At 56.3% G+C, this 947-nt stretch overlaps 1 protein-coding gene across 1 annotated transcript in view; it reads right to left on the reverse strand.

Moving 5' to 3' along the window:
• LOR (loricrin) overlaps positions 1-454 on the reverse strand; it is a 1097-nt gene extending 643 nt beyond the window's left edge. The window contains exon 1 of the mRNA XM_029945772.1: positions 7-454. Within this exon, the coding sequence (XP_029801632.1) occupies positions 7-355 (349 nt within the window). The 5' untranslated portion in view covers positions 356-454. The remainder of the gene's footprint in view (positions 1-6) is intronic.
• Between the last annotated feature and the right edge of the window lie 493 nt (positions 455-947).

The following is a 947-nucleotide window of genomic DNA, read 5'->3' on the forward strand; positions in this document are numbered from 1 at the left end:
CTCCGCCGCCCCCAGAGTATCCCCCGCAGCTGGAGCCTCCGCCGCCACCAGAGCTGCCACCACCCCCGGAGTACTTGACACTCCCACTGGAGCCTCCGCTGCCGCCTCCAGAGTATTCCCCGCAGCTGGAGCCTCCACCGCTGCCTCCGGAGTATCCCCCGCAGCTGGAGCCTCCGCCGCCACCTCCGCCGCCCCCGCCGGAGTAGCTGCCGCTGCAGCCAGAGCCCCCGCTGCCTCCGCCGCCGCTGCCCCAAGTCTTCCCGCAGCCCACTGGGGGCATAGGGGTGGGCTGCTTTTTCTGGTGAGACATCTTGTCCAAGAAGAAAGAGAAGCCTAGAAAGAGAGCAAAGAGCATCACTGGACCAACCGCAAAAGGATGCGGCCACGGAGGCGGCAGCAGCCATGGAAATGCCCATCATACTACTAGCAGCGCTGCTGGGGCTGGGCTTGATGCCCTCTGTTTAGACGCGGGAGAACTCTCAGAGGAGACTCCTGGGATTAGTAGTTTTCCCTCAGAAAGTCTTTACCAAGCATTAAATAGCCAGGTACTGCTGCCCATTTTGTCTCCCAGCTCTGCCTGTGGAATCTGTATGATTTGGGAGCAAATAAACCACAGCCCCATCTCTAACCTCACTTCCTGAAAAATGAGAGTGTTGGAGCATGTAATCACTCAAGTCTCCTCCAACCCCAACAAGAATTCTCTAAATGCAAATAAAATGTCCACAAACCTCCCCCTAAGGTGCGGGATTTTACCCATCCCTGACAAAAAGGAATATTTTTCTGGATGTCAGAGGGCTGTGGCCCCCCAATCCCCAATCTCTGCAAAAGCTCTTAGTTCAAACTCTGGTCTGTCACTGAGCCTAGTCATGATCCAGAAGCTTGTTATCATGAAAGGCAGGTTCCCCCCTAGTCTGGTCCCATCTGTACACAAGGGAAAGGACACAGTG

This window comes from Suricata suricatta, chromosome 8 (genome assembly GCF_006229205.1).
Source record: "Suricata suricatta isolate VVHF042 chromosome 8, meerkat_22Aug2017_6uvM2_HiC, whole genome shotgun sequence".
NCBI lineage: Eukaryota > Metazoa > Chordata > Mammalia > Carnivora > Herpestidae > Suricata > Suricata suricatta.